Source organism: Oryctolagus cuniculus, chromosome 2 (assembly GCF_964237555.1).
Source record: "Oryctolagus cuniculus chromosome 2, mOryCun1.1, whole genome shotgun sequence".
NCBI lineage: Eukaryota > Metazoa > Chordata > Mammalia > Lagomorpha > Leporidae > Oryctolagus > Oryctolagus cuniculus.
In genome coordinates, this window is record NC_091433.1 from 98,958,188 (window position 1) to 98,976,377 (window position 18,190).

The 18,190-nt window shown below is 44.9% G+C and overlaps 1 protein-coding gene across 8 annotated transcripts in view; it reads left to right on the plus strand.

Annotated features, from left to right (window-relative positions):
• DAAM1 (dishevelled associated activator of morphogenesis 1) overlaps nucleotides 1–18,190 on the plus strand; it is a 191,083-nt gene that overhangs the window by 96,171 nt on the left and 76,722 nt on the right. For all 8 annotated transcript variants that reach the window (XM_002709767.5, XM_008252840.4, XM_051834423.2 and 5 more), the window contains one exon: nucleotides 9,912–10,001. In XM_002709767.5, coding sequence (XP_002709813.1) covers nucleotides 9,912–10,001 — 90 coding nt within the window. The remainder of the gene's footprint in view (nucleotides 1–9,911; nucleotides 10,002–18,190) is intronic.

Genomic DNA, 18,190 nt, shown 5'->3' on the forward strand with positions numbered 1-18,190 from the left:
GCCCCAGGTGCCTGCAGTGCTGAGACGGAGTCAGGGCTGAAGCTGGGGCCTGGGAGCTCAGTCCAGGTTTCCCGCAGGAGCGGTGGGGACCTCACTGCTTGAGTCATCTGCGGTTGCCTCCCAGGGGCTGTGTTCTCAGGAGGCTGGAGTCAGAGCCACAGCTCAGCCCGGGTACTCCAGTGTGGGAAGGGCATCCTAACTGGTTGCTTAACAGCTAGGCAAAACACCCGCCTCTCCTCATTTTTCTTACTTTCTGTTTTCCTCAGCTTTATTCATGTATCCTTCTAGCTCTGTACAAGAAGTCTGGAATTCCTTATAGATTTTCCTTCTTAACCAGAATTGCACTTGGCTGATTGAAATTATTTATTTGGTAAACTTTTCAAAAAAAATTGGCTCAAATATTACTTTGGAGGCATTCTTAATAATCCCATATTCAGTTTAGCTAAACTTTCTGACAAGAGCCTTTTTTTTTTTTTTTTTTTTTTTTTTTTGGACAAGCAGAATAGACAGTGAGAGAGAGAGACAGAGAGAAAGGTCTTCCTTCCATTGGTTCACCCCACAAATGGCTGCTACGGCCAGTGCACTGCGCCGATCCAAAGCCAGGAGCCAGGTGCTTCCTCCCGGTCTCCCATGCGGGTACAGAACCCAAGTACTTGGGCCATCCTCCACTGCCTTCCCAGGCCACAGCAGAGAGCTGGACTGGAAGAAGAGCAACCGAGACAGGACCCAGCGCCCCAACCAGGACTAAAACCCGGGGTACCGGCACCACAGGCGGAGGATTAGCCAAGTGAGCCGCGGTGCCGGAAGACTCATTTGTTAAAAGGTGTTGGTCTTCCAGCTCACACAAAACCCTTACTGTATATTATTTCAAAATTCCTTCCCTTGCTCTATCTAGCAGATCAGCCCATTTCCTTAGATTGATTTGTACCATGCTGATTGTTTTCTCATTTATGTATATTTCTCTATGGAGCTGCCTGTTTACACCAGAGTATAGGACTGGTGAGATTTCTTTGCACAGAATCTTGCAGAAGTGGAGCTTATAATATATTTTGTTAGGATGAAGCCTAGAACTATAGTTCTCACAGCTAGGCTTCCCACAGAAGACCTTCCTTCTTATATAAAAACACAAAAAATGTTTTTCTTTGAAGGACCCTGTTATGCATGGATTCCAAATTTTTTTCATGGCAAGATTGACTTGTCTTTTAATTCCATTTTCTGTGAGCTTTTTGAAGTTCCCTTGTGCATTTTTATTACTACATAAAAGTATAGTTAGGGGCCTGTGTTGTGGCCTGGTGGGTTAAACCACCATCTGCCACACTGGCATCCCATGTGGGTGGTGGTTCAAGACTCGGTTCCTCCACTCCTGATCCAGCTCCCTCCTAACGGCCTGGGAAAAACAGTAGAAGATGACACAAGTATTTGGGCCCCTGCTACCCATGTGAGAGACCTGGAAGAAGCTCCTGGCTTCAGCCTGGCCCAGTGTCGGCTATTACAGCCATCTGGGGAGTGAACCAGCAAATGGAAGATCTGTCTCTCTCTCTCCCTCCATAACTCTGACTTTGAAATGAATCTTTTTAAAAAAAATAGAATTAATACCTTTTCTAAGATGAAAGTCTTTCAGAGTACTATCATGTTTATTTGATTAGTTGTTTGTTTATTTGGAAGAGACAGTGTTAGGGAAAGAGAAAGAGTGAGCGAGCTTCCATCTGCTGGTTCACTTCCTAAATACCTATAATATCTGGAGCTGGGCTGGGCTGGGCTGGAGCCGGAGCCGGAGCCGGAGCCGGAGCCGGAGCCGGAGCCGGAGCCGGAGCCGGAGCCGGAGCCAGGAGTCAGGAGCCAGGAGCCAGGAGCCAGGAGCCAGGAGCCGGAGCCGGAGCCGGAGCCGGAGCCGGAGCCAGAGCCAGAGCCAGGAGTGAAATCCATGTCTCCCACCTGGGTGACAGGAACTCAGTTACCTGAACCTGCTGCCTGTCGGGATGTGCATTTTCAGGAAGCTGGAGTCAGGAGCCAGAGCCGGAAACTGGACCCAGTTACTCTGATGTGGGACGCAGGTGTCTTAACCACTAGAGCAAGTGACCACTCCCCATCTGTGGTTTTTAAGAAATCTGAACTTTCTGTGGAGAGGAATGATGCTTAGTGCAAATGTTCCTCCTTTTTATCATTTGCTAAGTCATTTTCCTTTACTTGACTCTCAAAACTTTACTCAGGAAAGGATAATATGAAAAGAATTTCTGTGACCATTGACAGAAGCCAGGCTACCCTAGTTTTAGGAGTCACAGATTTAGGAGTCAAAGATTAGGTTATTTACTAGGATTTAACTAATGCTACTTGTTTGCTGATCTTAGTGCAAAAGATGGCTGTTAACTCAGAGTAAGTCTCTGCCCTTCTGTGTGTGGCACCTCAAGTAGCAAAAAAGTGGTAAAGAAACAAAACACAAAGGTGCTTGAGGACTGCTGTTTAATATTAATTTACTAAGGGACCATGGGAAAACCATTACCTTTGTCTTAGCCTAAAATGGAATTCATGCTAATCCAATTTATAGGTTTTCAAAGAAAGGGTGAGGGAATTTCATTGGAGTGACCCTTGGTTTCAAACAAAAGCTGTGTCTGAAACTGTAATGTTTCCTGGACTCCTCTGAAGGGTGTACAGTTCTCTTTCCTTCTTCATACATTGCTTTCCAGTGAGTTTCTCCTCTAAATCAACTTCTTGCTTTATCTAATGTTCAATCAGAATTCTGTTTCCTTACTATGCATATCACATTGGATTTTTTGATCGTTTTCCTTAGCTTCCAGTAGCGGGCTTTTTTTTTTTTCTCTCCGACAACTTTGTTCAGGTATAGTTTACAGTACGTCACTGAATCTGTCCATTAAAAATGTACAGTTTGAATTTTAGTGAATTTATACAGTTTTATAACCATTACCATTGTCGTTTTAGAATTTTTTTTTTTTTTTTTTTTGACAGGCAGAGTGGACAGTGAGAGAGAGAGACAGAGAGAAAGGTCTTCCTTTCGTTGGTTCACCCTCCAATGGCCACTGCGGCCGGCGCACCACGCTGATCCGAAGGCAGGAGCCAGGTACTTCTCCTGGTCTCCCATGGGGTGCAGGGCCCAAGGACTTGGGCCATCCTCCACTGCCTTCCCAGGCCACACCAGAGAGCTGGCCTGGAAGAGGGGCAACCAGGACAGAATCCGGCGCCCGGACCGGGACTAGAACCTGGTGTGCCGGCGCCACTAGGTGGAGGATTAGCCTATTGAGCCACGCACCGGCCAATTTTAGAATATTTCAACACCCAATCTTCCCCATGCCCATTTGCAGTTAGTCCCAGGCAAACTGATCTTTCCGCCTCTACAGATTTAAATTTCTAAAACCTGACATGAAGAGATACTTTTGGAGATACACTGATCTGATTACTTTATTTTTTGTAATGCCTCGTTAAGTATTTGAATTCTTAAAATGAAAAATCTCTTAAAAATAATATTTTGAAGTAAATTTATCACTTAAACTAATCTGCCGGAATGACTTTCAAATCGGTTTGTACTCCATTCTTCTATCAACTGTGCTTTTTATTCCTTCCTTGTCCATCAGTGTATCTAAATGAGTCTAACTAGCCTAAGAAGAGCAAAGGCAAAGCAACCCAACGCTTTGTGGTTAAACAAATATACTTTGTTTACTCTTTGTGAATAAACAAATACTCCTGTAGCCTAGGATATGAACTATAGATTCAATCATAGACTTCAACAAAAACTTTAGTTTCCAGAAGAAGCTGCAGGATATCTTTTGCCCTGCAAGTCACAAGGATTTATTAGAGTTGAAATGAGTAACTTCCTTATGAAATCCATGCATACAACGTATCTTCAAAAAGCTCCTGGAAAGTGTCTGTTATGAAAAAAATATGCACTATTTCAAAATTTTTGGACCAAAATAAGCTAATCTTTTAATGCAGTTTGCCCACAGACATCTTAAGATAACCTCCATTTAAAATAAAAATATAAGTAAATTAAACTTCTTCGGAATAAGAAACACTTAGTGACAAAAATACATTGTTAACAAAGTGAAAAGACAACTCATAGGCTAGAAAAAAGTATTTTCAATTAATACCTCTGACAAGACATATTTCCACAACATTAAAGGACTCCTTTAAACCAGTAAAAATGTGACAGACAAAAAGATGGACAAAAGACTTTAAACAAATACTTCACAAAAAGGATATAGATAAATGGCCAATAACCCTGTGGGGGAAAGTTCTGCTCAGCATCTGTTGTCATCAGGAAAATGCGATTAAAAGCTTACTGAGGTAGCACTTCATGTGAACTAGGACGGCTGACATCAAAAGGCAGTAGCCTTGGGGCAGGTGTTGTGGTGCAGTGGGGTAAGCCACCACCTGGGACACCTACCTCCCATATCAGAGTGCCTGGAACTGGGTCCTGCCTCCTCTTCAGATCCAGATTTTCTCCTGATGCACTTCAGAGGCAGCAGGTGATGGCCCAAGTACTTGAGTTACTGCCACCCACGTGAGAGACCCACATGGAGTTCCTAGCTCCTGGCTTGGGATTGGTCAGGCTCCATTGTTGCCAGCAGTTGGGGGAGTGAACCAGCAGGTGGAAAATCTCTCTCTCTCTCTGCCTTTCAAATAGACAAACTTTAAAAAGAAAAGACACAGTACCAAATGTTGGTATGGCTGCGAAATAAACTGCTGAATTTTGCTGATGGAAGTATATGGTGGTAGCATCAGTTCCTAAAGTGTAATGTGCTCTAACCACCTCAGTACATACCTTTCCTCAATTCATCCATTTAATTCATATATTTAAGACTTGTGTATTTCACTGGATGTACATTTTACCTCAAGAAAAGATTGGTTTTGATCTTTACAATGCATTAATCATCACTACAAGGAGTCTATGGAGAAATGGAATTAAAAGATAAATTTATCTTGGGAAGGGAAGACATGAAATCCATGCATAGTTTTTCAGTATATCCATTTTCCATTGGTATAATCCATCTTTTTGAAGATCCCTGTACATCTTTGAATAGCCACACCCTTTTTCCTCCCCTCCCAGCTGCCAATCCTTTTTTTTTTTTTTCCCTTCTTCTTTTTCTTTTTTCTCTTTGCTTTCCTGCTAAGTCAGATTCTGTTTTAGGGTCTGACAGTTAATGCCAGCATGCAGAGAACAAATTGAGCCCCTGTCCTCTGGGAGTGAGAGCACCATGGGAGTCCGACATGCCAGTGACAGAACCACAGTGTGTATAAGTGCTGTCTTTTCAGGAGAGTCAGGATGGGCTTCCTGGAGGAAAGAGCTGGTGCTTTAGAAGGGTTTGGAGGAATAGGATTGCTTCTGCTCTCTGGGAGGGAGAACAATGTGTTCAGAGTTTTGGAAGCTGGCACCTCCTGAGCGCAAGTGCCAGAAGGTGGCCGCTGTTGGAGGAGGAGGTGAGAGGGGCGAGTCTTCATCCTGAAAAGAAAGGGGCTGTGAAAGCCTTCTGTCATTTTGTCTCCCTAACTGGATTATAAATCCCTTGAAATCAGGGTCTGTACTCATCATTGTATTTCTTTTTCTCTTTCTTACTTTCTTTTCTTTTTTTTTTTTAATCATGTCTGGCCCTGATCCTGGAACGGGCAGGACCACAAGAAGGTCTCTATAACTCCCTTAAGGTTGCGATGGTCTCTCGGTGTCCTGCAGGCTTGATTCAGATGTGCTATTGTTAAAACAGAGTGAGTCAGAGCAGAGGTACCTTGGGAATGGCGGGGTGGGGGTCTCAATACACTCTGGGCCTTGTGCCTCGGCACTCCCTATTACTGTTCTGAAGTTCATCTATGTCCCTCTCCTTGCCTAGAATGCACCAGTGACCTGTGGTTGCTCTTAGGATGAAGATCAGAGTTCTTAGTGGCTTTCAAGCTGCTATTCCGTGTGTACAATGCTTTGTACCTGTGTAATTCTTATTTTTCTGTAAGTTGTCATGTACCTTCCCTGTCTCTCCTTTTACATAAACAGGCTTTTTTAAAATTCTTGTCATAAAACTGTATTAAATTCTTTATTTAAGGTAGTCTTTTTTAATAGAGAGCTTTTGTTTAATAAATATAAATTTTGTAAGTACAACTTCTGGATTATAGCGGTTCTTCCCCCTCTCCCATCCTATTATGATTAATTTTAATTATCTTTATATACAGAAAATCAACTCTATACTAAGTAAAAATTTTAACAATTTATACCCACACAGACATACAAAGTATAAAGTATTGTTTGAAGACTAGTTTTACCATTAATTCTCATAGTACATGCATTAAGGACAGAGATTCTACATGGGGAGCAAGTGCACGGTGACTCCTGTTGTTGATTTAACAACTGACACTCTTATTTATGACGTTAGTGATCACCTGAGGCTCCCGCCATGAGCTGCCAAAGCCATGGAAGCCTCTTGAGTCCACAAACTCATAACCAGGCTTTCAAAACTCAGTTTAATGTGATCATCCCTAAGTTAGTATGATTATTTAGTTTCCCTTTTGCCCTCAGGACAATCTGAGTGCCTAGATACTTCTTTGTTCTCTACATATCACAATGCCCAGCATTTAGTAGACACTCAAAAAAATTGTTTTTGGTTTCTTGAGTGAATGTTATCCTGCCATCAGATGAAGAAGTTGATGGTCAGAGGTGAAGTCTCATGCCCAAGCTTGTATAAGCTCTAGCCAGACCTGGAATGCAGGGATGTCTGGCAAGAAGCCCCCTTTCTGCTAACCCCACTCAGAGGATGGATGTGTTTTCCTGTTGGCATCGGTGATGGCTTGATCAGGTGACAGGGCAGTTAAGAACATGAGCTATGTGATCAGGAAGTCTGGATTCAAGTCCCTCCTTTGCTGTTTACTGGCTATGCTGCCAGGGGTGAGCTAGTTAATCTATTTGACTCAGTTTTCAGGAAAATGGGATAATAATATTGTCCAGTCTATCCTATTGCTTTGAGGATTAAACTAAATTAATGCATGTAAGACACTACTCTTAAGCACAGAATAAGTTCTCAATTGCCAGCCGTTATTGTCAGTATTTTATTCCTTCTTACTTTCTTACTGTAACCCCCAGTTATGTCCAGAGACCTTACAGTATTTTTTCTTCACTCTCTGAAAACTTGTCTTGCATGAAAACATCTGCCCCTGGATCCTAGTTCATCTGTGCTCTTTCAGTTCAAAACTGGCCATTTCTTCATCTCACAGAAGCAGAGCCTTCTGCCTCTAACAGTAAAACACAGTATGATAAACACCCTTTACTGTGACTCTCTAGGTTTTAGGATTCACACACTTGTTCGCACCCCTGCTCAGTTAGCAGAAACTGGTGTAAAGGTTGCACTATTTATACTCTCGCAAATCAAAAGCCTTTCCCCAAACTAAACACACCGTGCTGCTTGAATAACCGACCTGATTGTTGGAAAGTGATTTATGTCACCATTATTTGTGCTGTTCATCAATAGGTGAGAGCAGGTGTGACTTACAGGAAATCTAAAAAGGAAGGAAGGAAGGAAGAGAATAATTACTTCGCATATATAGTAGTTGCATGCCAACATTCTAACATTTTAACACATTCCCTGTAATGAAATTTTCTGAGTCCTTCATTGCTTCCCTTGTTGTTCATCGTTTAAACTTTGTAAAGATTGATTTATTTGAAAGTAAGAGTTACAGAGAGGTAGAGAGAGAGAGATTTTCTGTCCACTGGTTCACACTAAGCGGCTGAAACACCAGGGCTGAGTCAGGCCAAAGCCAGGAGCTTCATCCAAGTCTCTCACGCGGGTAGCAGGGGCCCAAGCACTTGGGCCATCTTCTGTTGCTTTTCCCAGGCCATTAACTGAGAGCTGGATCAGAAGTGGAGCATCTGGGACACAAACTAGTGCCCATATGAGATTCTAGCGTCACAGGTGGCTGCTTTGCCAGTCCCTTATTGTTTAAATTCTTCTCAGCTTGTTTCTTGTGTGGAGTATAATCCTACATGTGTGTGAGTTTTAGTGCCTTTACTGTTTACCTTGGTCATAAAAGGGAATAGGAACTGATTTGTGTTTAAATGATAGAGACAATGGTACGGTTGCTACCTTATGCCAGGCATTGCTTCATGCTTAGCTGATGTTGTCAATCCTCAGAACAACCTTGCAACAGCAAGGATGTTCCCTTCCGGGGTGAGGAAGTAGAGGCTCTATGAGATCAAAGTGTATGGAGGTGGAGGTGTTAACGAGGCAGGGTGTAAGGGGACACTGGAAGCAAAGTTAGTTGGGGTTATAAATGGTAGCCCTCAAAGGCAGGCTGAGGACTGGATAAGTAATTATGAAGGTAGTGTGGTTCTAATGAAGTTTTTTGAATGGGGCTTGAAACAGCACAGGTGTTCTGTTTTAAGGCAGTGGTTCTAAAGTGTGGTCTGCAGATCAGCAGCATCAGCAACACGTATTTCACAGGAACACAAATGCCACCACTTCCTCCCGCCTGTTTACCCCTAGATGCTGAGCAAGCAGTGATGTGAGAAGCCAAGTGGCTCTGAGACTCTCCAGTTGGAAATCATGGCTTTCAGAAACTTCTAGCCATGCTACTGGGGTAGGAAGCATTGGAAAAGCAATAGCCAGAGCCAAGAGAGACGTTAAGATGTCCCAAGAAAGTTCTGAGTGGTTTCACTGGCAGATGAAGCAAAGGGAAAATCATGGGATTTTTGTGGAAGAAATGACAGGTGCCTAAGCAGAGGCAGGAGGGACAGAGGCCAAGCTGATATTCTAAGCCTGTGTAGCCACGAGTGTACGGACTGCAGGTGTACACAAGAGCCTGCCCAGGGATACTTTCTCATATTCCTCAGGATTCTAAGCCTCATTGTGCTTTAATGTGGAACATTTTAGTGTATCTTGCTCATAACCCACCAGTCTATCACCCTCAAATAGATCACTTTTCCTTTGGGAATAGCAATGTACCAGCTACTCCATTGGGTATAGGTTGAGTTCTTATTACATGCCAAGAACTTTAAACACTTTGTATTTGTTATCCTGTTATTGTTATTCATTAGTTATGGATATCTGTGGGCTGCTGTCCTTTAATGTCCAATATGAGCTATAAACCACTATACAATCAATGTTTCCAAACACTAATCTGAGAGGGTAAGAGTCTAGACTCGGGTCAGACAGCTCAGCCCCATCATGTAGTCTTGACCGAATGATTTACCCAGTTTTTAGCCTAAATTTCCCCAACTGTATTATAATAGAGATTTAATAATGACTGCACCTCTGCGGGTTGTTGTGAGAACTGAGAAAATGCCTCCACAGAAAGTTCTTAACAAGTATTAATCAGGGTTTAAGGCAACGAAGACTTCACTCCCTTGCTCAAATTTTCATTGGCTCCCTTTTTCAAGACAATAAACTATCTAGGCTGGTATTTAAGGATTTCTACACATTGGTTATTCCCTACCTCTCAAACCATTTATCTGATGACCCTTTGTATAATGCCAGTGTTTCAGCTAAGCTGGCACAATCCCCAAAACACAGATGTGCCATGACAGCTGGCCTTGGTCTCTTTGGTCTTGCCTCCTGCCACCCCATCCACCAACCTCAAGTCCCTCAGGGCCAGGCTGACAAGATCCCTGCAAACTTCAGCTTTATGTGATTACCCTCCTAAACTCCTGAGATTTGATGCCTTTACTGCTCAAACAGATGGCACTGCAGTAGGCAGTGCACTGTTCAGGTGGATTCTGTCCCTGGGCTCACTTCCCCTCGTTCCCCAGTGCCTGGCCCAGGTCAACAATGGGCTTCCTCCATGCCAATTACATCTTCACTTAGCTTCCTAACTGTTTTCAAGTTCATTTAAATTCTGCTTGGTAGTGCTTTCCTTGCCTGATGATACTGATGCTGTTCCCTACAGGAATGTTTCATCTAAGAAATACTAATTGTTTTATTTCTTCTTAGGATGAACTTGACCTCACAGACAAACACAGGGAGGCCATGTTTGCACTTCCAGCTGAGAAGAAATGGCAAATATACTGTAGCAAAAAGAAGGTAAGCTGTTCGTTGTGATTATAGTAACTGAAAAAATCTGATTCCCTTAGCTCTTGTGCTTTGCCATTGGAACCAGGCATTTCTCTATACTGTGAAACCCCGACTGAGTGAGGCGTGTTGTGGCACAGGTGTTACATGCAGTGAAGTGTCAACTCCTTGGATGCTGTTTGTATCCACCCTTCAGTGGACTCTCTTGCCACCTATAACCTTTATTCATAATCACATAAACATTGGTTTACACAAGATCAGAGTTTCCCCTGTAGCTTACCTAACAGTTCTTATATGGGTAGGTCAGGACTAGTGTTGTGGGTTCACAACCCTACATGACCACTTTCTATGTTGCCATCTCTAAGGTGTGCCTCCCCTCTGTGGTCTGAGATGGCTGGTTAGCCAGTTCACATTGCAAACTTAGGATGGAAACGAGGGCAAGAAGGCACAGCCTCCTCGCTCCCACATTGAGGGACGTATTCCAGAAGTTACACCCACCAGCTTCCCCTCACGCTCCACTGTTAAGTACATGGCCACGGCCTACTTAGGAGCAAAGTGTTCTGGGAGGTCACTTCCCATGGAAAAGATGGGGATTCTGTGACCTGGGGGGGTGGGGAGAATTTATCTGGGGGCAGCAAACAGACTGAAGCTCCTGTTCTCCAGGATCCCTGGCACTTGGCCTCATTCCTCAGACTGCACCTCCTGAAAGTTCACTCTGCCATCTTTAATCCCTGTGGCTCTCAGACTCTGCATACAGTCTTGGGGCCATTCCTACGCATAGCCACTCTTCCTTTTGTTCCACCAGAAACTGGAATAAAGATAAGCATGTGGGAAGGGCAGAGCCAACTACCTCTCTCCAACAGTCAGTGCTCAGTGATTCACTCTTGACCCAGGGAAGCAGCAGCAAACTGTGCCAATGTAATGTCTTTTTAAGACACCACTGTCGGCCAGGGAAAGCTTTTGTTAGGTAACTCGTGTTGCCTAATGCAGTGTGTGGCTCCTTTTGTGTGCAGAGCTCTCTGAGCTGCCTGTGTAGTTGGCATGCACTCTGCGAGGAGCATCTCCAGACAAGGAAGCACGTGTTGCAGTGAGCCTGTGTGTGTCTCTCCCATCTCACTCTCTGAGGCACCGTGTCTTGTTCTGTCTTGTAACTCCAGCCTCACCTACTTGGAAATGAATGTGTGATGACTGAGCCGCTGAATGTGTCATGAGTGTTTTATTGAATTCTGTCAAAATCATTACAGCATACTTAATTTTCCACCTGAGCGGTTGTAATTGGTAAAACTATGTGTCAGATTTGGTCGTGGTGGCCTTTGCTGAGAAATGTGTCTTGCTGTAGCCTCTCAGTCTGACCTCAGAGCCCCTGTTAGAGGAGCCCAAACTGAAGTCCTGGGGGTTCCTCATCTGGTGGTAGCCGACAGGGGTCTTTGTGAAGGAGCGAGTCCTCCTCTCTACTGCTCTTTCTCTTCGCACATGTCTTACCAACCAGAAAACCTCTCTTCTTGAATGGATGGTTATGGCTCAAGAACCTTATTTAATACACAGGGAAAGAATTTTCTTGGGAAAATTACACGTGTTTGGTTCTAAAACCGATGGTATCATACAGTCTTGGGAAACTGGGCAACTTTTCATGCTACCATCTTAGAGCCCCGCCCCACCCCCAGAAATGAGCAGGAAGGATTCTCAAGTGCCTTTGTGCACAGAAAGCGTTGTCTATTTTGGCTCATCCGAGTGCACATCATTTTTTTTTTTCAAAAGTAGGAAATAATGCAAAGTAGGGTTTGAGAATATGCACTAGAGGAAATGGAAGGGTAAGAGAAAGGGAGCAGCTCACTGAGGGGAAAGTTTGCTTCTTTCCCAGATTTTATTACACCCTTGACAGCAATTGAAAGTTAATCATGGAAACTACTGCTTCTCAGATTAAAAAGGCAAACCCTGGAGGATAGGAATGACCTCAGGCTCACAGCTGCTGCTCATTTCTCAATGTTCAGCCCCATCAGATCTCCTTGCAGAGCCGTCTCAAGTGTGCATGGTGGGGTTGGCTTCCTGTAGGAGTCTGGGTATGGATGTGGCCACTGGCCTTAGAACTCCATTTCTTGATAGATGACCCCTGTTCGTCAGCATTGGGCCAGATTGCACGGATCTTTGGGAATGCATTTTTTTCACTAGCTTCCTCCCAGCAGCCTGGTTTCCTTATGTGACTTCAGCACTGGCATGGCTAAGTGGGGCAGCCATTTTAACCCTTTGCAACTCCCCGGGGCCTGCAGACCTGTCTCACTTTAAAGCAGATGGCGGCATTGCTTGACTAAGGCCTTTCTGGATTAGAGTTTGCACTCTGCAGTAAATTGGGAGGTGGATAGTGACTATGAGAACATGGAAACCTAGCTAGAAGAAGGTAATGCTCCCCTCTCCTCAGAGAAGATGACTTCCTGAGAGAGGCTGGCCATTCTCAGGATCAAGCCCTGTGGTGGCCATCCTCAGTGTTAAGAAACGAGTATTTTCTTTGGAACATCTCTCGTGTAGCCTTTTCAAATCAGGCTTATCACCAGCAAACCGTACCACATCCATTTCTCAGGCTGAGGGAAAGCAACACGCCCATGGCTCCTTCACATCTTCAGTCTTTCAAGATTAGAAAACAGGGCATTGCCGACATTCGCACACAGAGTGGAGCCGTAGGGTAAGGCCCGCGGCAGCCAACAGAAACAGCACGAGCTTGTGGAAAGCAGGCTTTCTGTGTAGACGTTGTGCAGGCCAAGGAGGCTGGGACCTGCAGGCAGGACCAGGCGCTCCTCAGATCACTGGCTCTTCTCCGTCCACGGCCACTTAATCTCCACAGTGGCAGTCACTTGTCCCGCTCTGTACTCACTTGTGGAACCTCTCTAAGTCTCTGGGTAAAAACCCACTTCCAGAGCCAAAATGAAAGCAGCAAAAGTTTTGCAAAGAGATTAATTGGAACCTCGCCTAACTGAGGGATCTGGGGGAGAGTGAGTGACGGGTGTGGTGGCCTTGTTGAAAGTCCGAACGAATCTGGGAGAGTTGCTGGCCTGGTTGGTCAGCCATAGTTTGTCATAGATAGCGGCCCCCTGTCAAATTTTTAACTTTCATGAAAGGTCCAAGAAAGGTCCCAATGGTGGGGCTGGGGGTATTTTCAAATAGGAAATGTTTGTGGTTCTTATCTTAAAAGGTAATTCCCTTTTTGGTTCCAATCACAACATACTCTTTTGTTTAAGTGAGGTTTTTCCCAGTCTCCAGCCAGAAACTGCATCTGTTAACAATCTTTTGGATTTTAAACTGAAGCTTTTTAAACAATGAGCCATCTGACCACGAAAGGCATGCTGTGTATGCTTATTGTTAACATGATTTTTAAATCCTGGGAAAAGTAAGGAGTAGGTCTTGAGAGAGAAGAAAATAAAGGGGTGTATGCACCATGTGATGCCGGTAGCAGTCTCAGTGCAGGAAGAAATCTCCTTTAATTGCTGTAACCAGTCCTTAAATTTCCAGAAAATATTTTTATCCCTTCTTGGCCTTCTGATTTTGCAGAGTAAACTGAAGGGGGGCTGTGACAGTGTTAGTTGTAGGAACGTGAGATATCTGGGGCGAAGATTGGGACTTGACAACTGCGCCTACATTTTCCTCCTTTGTTTCGAAAGTCAAGGCTTAACATCCATGGAACTAGATTCTTCATATTACATCTCTGGATGCTTTGAGTTCTACTTTGGGAAATGTGAATTTTCACTCTGCTGATGAGCATGTGTTGTTTTTTTTCTAGCTTGAACTTGACTCAGACATTCAAGAGTCTTGCTTAGCCTGGTTGCAGCTCATCTGTTGGGATTTCTGCAGACTGCTGAGCTGGCGCTAGGTACATTCTGAAGACATGTTTTGAGAGTGGCTGAAAATTCAGCTAGTGCTTCTCATTCAGTCCTTTTCTTGGTTAGCAGATCCTAATTGGAACAGTTCCCCACTCCTCCTCACAGAAGGGAATTCTGTTTTCACCATATGCAGAAAAAGATCAAAGTTGTATTGTGTGTGGTCATCACAGTGCAGTTCTTTTGGTTCCTTGAGAAGTGAGGCCCTCTGGTACTTGCAGTGAAGGAGGGAGTGGTTGAATAAAACACAGATAGAAAGGAAAATAGGCTAACCTAGTAGAATTAAAGACAAAAAAAAGTGGGGGGCGGGCAGGGCAGGGGAAAGAAACCAGTTGGAAAATAAGGAGATGAGATGAGACATTCTTCCTCCAGTTGTTCCCAGTACCCTAATGAGAAGGTGTCATGCATAGAACTGGAAGAAGTAGGGGCTGGGCTGACAACCTGAAGGCTGAGAGGGATAGAAGTTAGAGACCTTCCTTTCTTACCGTGGTTAAGTACACAGGAGAGTAAGCATTGGATATTCAGTTGCTCGTTTTGCTAGATACCAAGCTTTGGCAGAAGCAGCTGATAAGAGGCAGAAAGCTAGACTTTAGTAACTGTTTCTAGACTTTTTTAGGTGTCTCTGGCTTCATCTGCCATTGAGTTTTCAAGCATGTGGTGGGTTAAAATTGGCACTCATGCTCTTATGTGATCGGGGCTTAAAGGAAGTGGCAGAAGTAGTTTATTAGAAGTGAAATTAAGGTCTGGCACTATAGTGTAGTGGGTAAAGTTGCTGTCTGCATTACTGGCATCTTATATGGGTGCTGGTTTGAGTCCCGGCTGCTCCAGTTCCAATCCAGCTCCCTGCTAATGTGCCTGGGAAAGAACCAAAAGATGGCCCAAGTGCTTGGGACCCTGTACCCATATGGGAGACCTGGGAGAAGCTCCAGGCTCCTAGCTTTGGATCGGCCCAGCTCTGGCCATTGCAGCCATTTGGGGAGTGAACTGGTGGATGGAAGACATCTCTCTCTCTGCCTCTGCCTCTCTGTAACTCAGCCTTTCAAATAAACAAATAAATCTTAACGAAATTAGTCTGTCCTTCCCACTGTACCTCGCAAAAGAACATGTAAGGGAGTCTCTCCAGACTCTGCGGGTTCTAGAACTCCCTGTCTTAGCTACAGATTCCCTGGCATGGAGAGGTAAGGATTTGTCTGCCATCCCAGGATGAACAGGCTTCACAGATCTGGTGTTTGACCCAGCGAAACAGTGTAGTTGCTGAAGGGAAGCTGGTGTGTGATTTACTGTATGAGTGTTGAGGACCTTCTCTGGGGCAGACTCTTGGTTAGAGTCTGAGTGATTAAAAGAGTAAGTCCAGCTTCCTGGAGTGGATAGTCCTGGTGGGATAGACAGACAGTCCAGTGGTTGTCAAGTCTTGCCAAAAGCTCCATAAACAGGGTGAGTAGACCACCTCTGGGCGTGGAGGAAGAAGCCACCAACCTCTGGGTGGGGGAGAAGGGGTGACTGAAACAACTGCTCCTTTTCCCTTTGGTGGGTATGCCACCATTAGCTCCCTGGGGAGAGTTGACGGCATGCTTTCATCTCAGCCTCCAGAAACTGACTCCCATTTCAGTATCTGAGCTATGTTTATGTACTGTACACTTTCCTTCTTGATTTACATTTCGTTCTTTGTTCTTTTTGCCATGGCTATAAAGGTCACATTTAGACTGTTGATCTAATCCTGTCTTTACCAGACAATTGCTAGGGCTTGGTAGGAAATCAAGAGGCTTAAACTTCTGAAAGATGAAGGCAGTTTAGGGAAAGACTACAGTAACGGGTCTGTCCAGCTTATGAAAGAGAATGGAAACTCCAATGTTCAGTAGGTGTGCCCCAGTGGAATTGTATTGCCTGTCAGTGTGTATGGCCAGCTTCTAGTTGGTACACAGGAGTTATCCCAAGCCCTCCCATTAAACACCATCCTGCCCTCTGTCCCCTTTCCCAAGGGCCACCAGGCTTCCTTTAGGATCTAGGGTCTGAAAGGCCAGGAGGGCACTCGGGGGGCACTCAAGACCCTGTGCCCACATAGCTCATCGATGCTGACTGACTGAAGTTCGTGCTGTACTGCAGGATAAATATTTTAAGCGTTGGCCTGAATATGAGATACTGATTGACCCACAGATGGTGACCACAACCATGTGGTAATGTGTATGTGAACCTGAACCATTCCTGTTCTGGGAAGTGATTAGAGGGGCAGAGGGAGAACCGTATGCAGAGATGTTCTTGGCACTGTTGTCTCTAAAAGCCAGTGATGGTAAACAACTTAAAGGAGGGTGATTGTGTTGTGGTGCACATCCACAACGGAATATCTTACAGCCAGTGAAAAGTCATATTGCCTTAGAAATTTGAATGACATGGGATGCTGCTCAGCATGTAGTGTTAAGGTTAAAAAAACACATAAAACTGTACAATCAGCACAACCCAAAGTTTGCAAATGGGTTTTTATAGAGGTCAATGGGCAGATAGAAAATCAGTTCTAGATAGGATTGTGGGTGATCTATTTGTTTCTTTATGCAGATATTTCCCACCATGTTATTCTTTTACCTTCGAATATTTTTTCCTGATTGTAAATATAAAATAGCTTTCTTTCTTTCTTCTTTTTTTAATTTATTTACTTATTTGAAAGGCAGAATTACAGACAGTGGGTGAGAGCCATCTTCCATCTGCTGGTTCACTCTCCAAATGGCCCCAACAGCCAGGGCTGGGCCAGACCAAAGCCAGGAGCTTCTTCCAGGTCTCCCTTGTGGGTGGCAGGGAACCAAAACTTGGGTCATCTTGTGCTGCTTTCCCAGGCACATTATCAGGGAGCTGGATCAGAAGTGGAGGAGCTGGGACTTGAACTGGTGCCCATATCAAATACCAGCATTACAGGTGGTGACTCACTATACCAACAATGGTGGTTCCAAAATACTTCTAGCAGGTAAAGCCGCTGCCTGCAGATCCAGCATCCCATATGGGTACTGATTCGAGTTCCAGCTGCTCCACTTCCAATCCAGCTCCCTGCTAGATGGCCTGGGAAAGCAGAAGATGGCCCAAGCCCTCAGGCCCCTGAACCCACCATGTGGGAGACCCAGAAGAAGCTCCTGGCTCCTGGCTTCAGATTTGCACAGATCTGGCCATTGCAGCCAATTGGGAGGTGAACCAGCTTTTCTCTCTCTCTCTCTCTCTCTCTCTCTCTCTCTCTCTCTCTGCCTCTCCTTCTCTCTCCGTGTAACTCTGACTTTAAAGTAAAATAAATAAATTAAAAAAAAAAAATCCGGATTCTGTCCCGGTTGCCCCTCTTCCAGGCCAGCTCTCTGCTGTGGCCAGGGAGTGCAGTGGAGGATGGCCCAAGTACTTGGGCCCTGCACCCCATGGGAGACCAGGAGAAGCACCTGGCTCCTGCCTTCAGATCAGCGTGGTGCGCCGGCCGCAGCGGCCATTGGAGGGTGAACCAACGGCAAAAAAGGAAGACCTTTCTCTCTGTCTCTCTCTCTCACAATCTACTCTGCCTGTAAAAAAATATTAATAAAAACAAAAGAAAAAGAAAAAAAATGCGTGTGGGGCAGGTGTTGTGGCACAGCAGGTTAAGCTGCTCCTTGGAATGCCAACATTCTGTATCAGAGTGCCAACTGGAGTCCCTGCTTCCAATCCAACTCCCTGCTAATGTGCCTGGGAAGTAGCAAATGATAGCTCAAGTACTTTATTTCCTGCTACCACGTGAGAGACGTGGGTAGAATTCCTGGGTCCTGCCTTTGCCTCAGCTCAAGCAGCCCAAGCTGTTTCAGACACCTGGGGAATGAATCAGTGGTTGGAAAATCGATTTTTCTCTGTCTCTCTTTCTAATAAATCTCTTTAATTTTCACAAAATTAAAACGTACACAGTATATATTTTGTATCAGGTCTTAGTCAAAAAGCGGGACCACTATGGGAGTCTGTATCTCTGTCTTCCCTGCCCCCTACCTTGAAGGGATTTGTCCTAGAGGTTTGACCGTCTGTCACAGAAGCTGGCCAAGCAGTCTCCTTAAAGCTGTGTTTGCACCTGGTGCTGGAGCCTCAAGTGTGCACAGTAGGCAGCCGGGAAGGGCAGATGGAAGTGAAGAAGCAAGGATGAGCTGCAGCCTCTGACTTGGCTGCGTGGGCCCTGCAGAAGCCAGGAACCCTACTCCCAGTGCTCGGTACAGACACCTGGCCCAGAGGAAGCTAGAGGAGGGTTTGGAGGAAAGTGGAGCAGTGGCAGAGTGCCTGCTGTGCCCCACCAGGGAGGTGAGCCAGCAGGTAAAACACAGCACAGATGAACTGCAGAGCAGGAGCTACTTCATG